At 33.1% G+C, this 2,748-nt stretch overlaps 1 protein-coding gene across 1 annotated transcript in view; it reads left to right on the top strand.

Moving 5' to 3' along the window:
* Positions 1-2,748, top strand: part of STXBP3 (syntaxin binding protein 3) — a 54,236-nt gene that overhangs the window by 44,048 nt on the left and 7,440 nt on the right. The window contains exons 18-19 of the mRNA XM_015595389.2: positions 213-305; positions 1,969-2,054. Coding sequence (XP_015450875.1) covers positions 213-305; positions 1,969-2,054 — 179 coding nt within the window. The remainder of the gene's footprint in view (positions 1-212; positions 306-1,968; positions 2,055-2,748) is intronic.

Here is a 2,748-nt window from a genome sequence, read left to right on the forward strand (position 1 = left end):
TTTGAGTAAAACTTTCTGATACTATTATAAATTTTATTATTAAAACAAAATACTGTGAAGTTATATGACTGCACTATTTAGATTGAGTAGGCACTTCCCATCTTAAGTCAAATGCAATGTAGTATTTGCTATAAATTAAATACCTGTTAGAAAACAAGAGAATATCACTAAATAAATTACTGATTTTTAATTTTTTCTTCTAATTATATTAGTCTCAACAAAGCAAATCATTAAGAAAGGATCGGTCTGCAGAAGAAACTTTCCAACTTTCTCGATGGACACCTTTTATCAAAGATATTTTGGAGGTAAAATTCATTAAATTTTGCTTAAACCCCAAATGCCCTTGTATAGTGTATTCTTTACTCTTTGTATGTTTATCTGTCAGTCTGAGCATATCTGTGGATCAGGAATTTTCTGCAGTACTGGGAAGGTTCACAAAAGAAAGCTGTATCTGGGGATCAGGGGAAGAGAGGACATTCTTGAAGATTCTTTCCTGAAGTCCTCAAAAAACTCCCACCACTGACTGCCTCAAACTAAAAAAGCATATACATGCTTTATGAAAACACTGCTGTTGTTTTAAATAACTATATGTAGCAGAAATATAAATAATTTGAATGAAAATATGAATAATTTATTTGAATGAAAGTTCAAAATAACATTTGTATATGTCACTATTAGAAAGTGCTAGAATCTAATATTCTTGGAAATGAATTTGTGATTAAAATGTAAACCTCACTATAGTTTGATATTATATCCAACAAATAGTGGATGCCTTTAGTACTCTCTGCTTTTAGAAAATAATACTCAATTATAGGAAATTAGAAAGTGGACTAATAAAAATTGCATTATGAGCTCAGTAAAGTAACATTGATTCTTCAGTCATAATCATATAGTTCCACTTATTCCAATTTTCCTTTGACTTAAGCCCCAATTTTACTTTCCTTTGGGATCTAATTGGGTGCAGTTTATTACTACGATTTTTCTGTTTTGCTTGGCTAATTTTATGTCATTGACACATGCCTAATCATAGATGAAAAATTTAAAGAATTTAGACTTTATTTTCTGCAACATAAAATTTAGTTTTCCTCACCCATAACAAGGATATAAAACTAAGTAGTTGTTCTTGGCTGATATTTTTAAAATAAGAATTGACTTTCTCGAACCCTTTATCAACGATTTGCATGTTAAATTCAGAAAATCCACTTTTGGCTCAGTGGCAATCTGAGACCTTCAGGATATCTCCTGAAACTTGATTTCATAGTTTGCTGCACTCTTACTGAAATATTCTTAGACTACTGAGAACCTTGTGCCCACTCCTTGCGCCTACTTATTAATAGTACTTGTACTGTCCTGCTGTAAAGCTGATATCCAACTTTTATTGATCATGCACACTTAACCGTAAAAAATGTGGACACGAGCCTACAGCACATGATTATTTACTTATAAACTGTATATTACTATACTAATAAAACAATGTATGTAGTATATGCACACACATAGTGTATCATAAGTGTAACCCTAAAAAAGGAGAATTAAAAAAATGAAATGAAAAAACATTTCTCTCACCCCCTTGGATTGTGTGTGTGCCGCTAGGCCAGGGTGCATATCCTGTTGTAGAGCCACTGCTGGGAGGGGCGAGCCTAAGGTATGTCCAGACTCGATGGTGTTTAGAAAACCCAGCACTCTAGATGTAAAGGTCTTGATAAGATGCCTGGAATCTTCACACCAGTGTGGGGACTCTCCAGATGATGAAATGTAGGCATGCAATAAATATCAGTTTAATGAGTCAGTAAATGATTGCATTAATTTTTGAAGCAAGTAAAATTGGTGAGTTTCAAAAGGGCTGACCTTACTTTATTAAATATTTATCCTTATGTTCCTTAATTGAATTTTATGCAAAACAAACGAACAAAAATATCCTGGAGTTTACAACATTTTCTTGATGGTGTTAACTCTTTTCTTCCTTAGGATGCCATCGATAATAGATTAGATTCAAAAGAATGGCCATATTGTTCTCAGTGTCCAGCAGTGTGGAACGGCTCTGGAGCTGTAAGGTAAAACCTAGGAACAAGTCAATGACATTTTCAGTGTGATATTGCAGGCCAATAATCGAAATGGTATGCAATGGTATGCCAGTCATCTTATATTGGCACCTTGAGGCATGTCAGAAACTTAAGAGGCAGGTTTTTTTTAACTGTAACTTGTTTTAAATGAGTCCAGGCAAGCAATATGAAAATGTACTTTATTGTGAAAAATATTTTTATGAAAGTAAAAAAGAGTGTCTCATCATCTCTTTTTCCTTCACATAGTAGAGAACACAACCCTTTTGATAATTTTTTTGTGGTGAAATATTTGAAACATTCAGAAAGCTCTAGAGAATATTATAATGCAAACCCTTACACTCAGTGTCCGCCTTAACACGTGAATCATCATAAATACAATTCAAGCTTCCTGTATGTCACACTCTGATTTGATTATTCTCCCTTTCTTCCCTATCCTGAATTTGGTGTTTATCATTCATCTCATTCACCCACATGTCTTTGTACATTTTCTACATATATTTGTATTTCAAATGATGTATAGAGTTGTGTTTTGCAGGATTTTTCTCTTGGTCTTTGGCATTTAGCAGTTTAACTATGTATATCTAGGTGAAGTTCTCTTTACGTTTATTCTACCTGAGGTTTGTTGAGTTTCTTGGATCTACAAGTTAATACTTTTTATCAAATTTGGAAGTTTTCAGTCATCACT

This window comes from Pteropus alecto, unplaced genomic scaffold, assembly GCF_000325575.1.
Source record: "Pteropus alecto unplaced genomic scaffold, ASM32557v1 scaffold106, whole genome shotgun sequence".
In the NCBI taxonomy this organism is placed as follows: domain Eukaryota; kingdom Metazoa; phylum Chordata; class Mammalia; order Chiroptera; family Pteropodidae; genus Pteropus; species Pteropus alecto.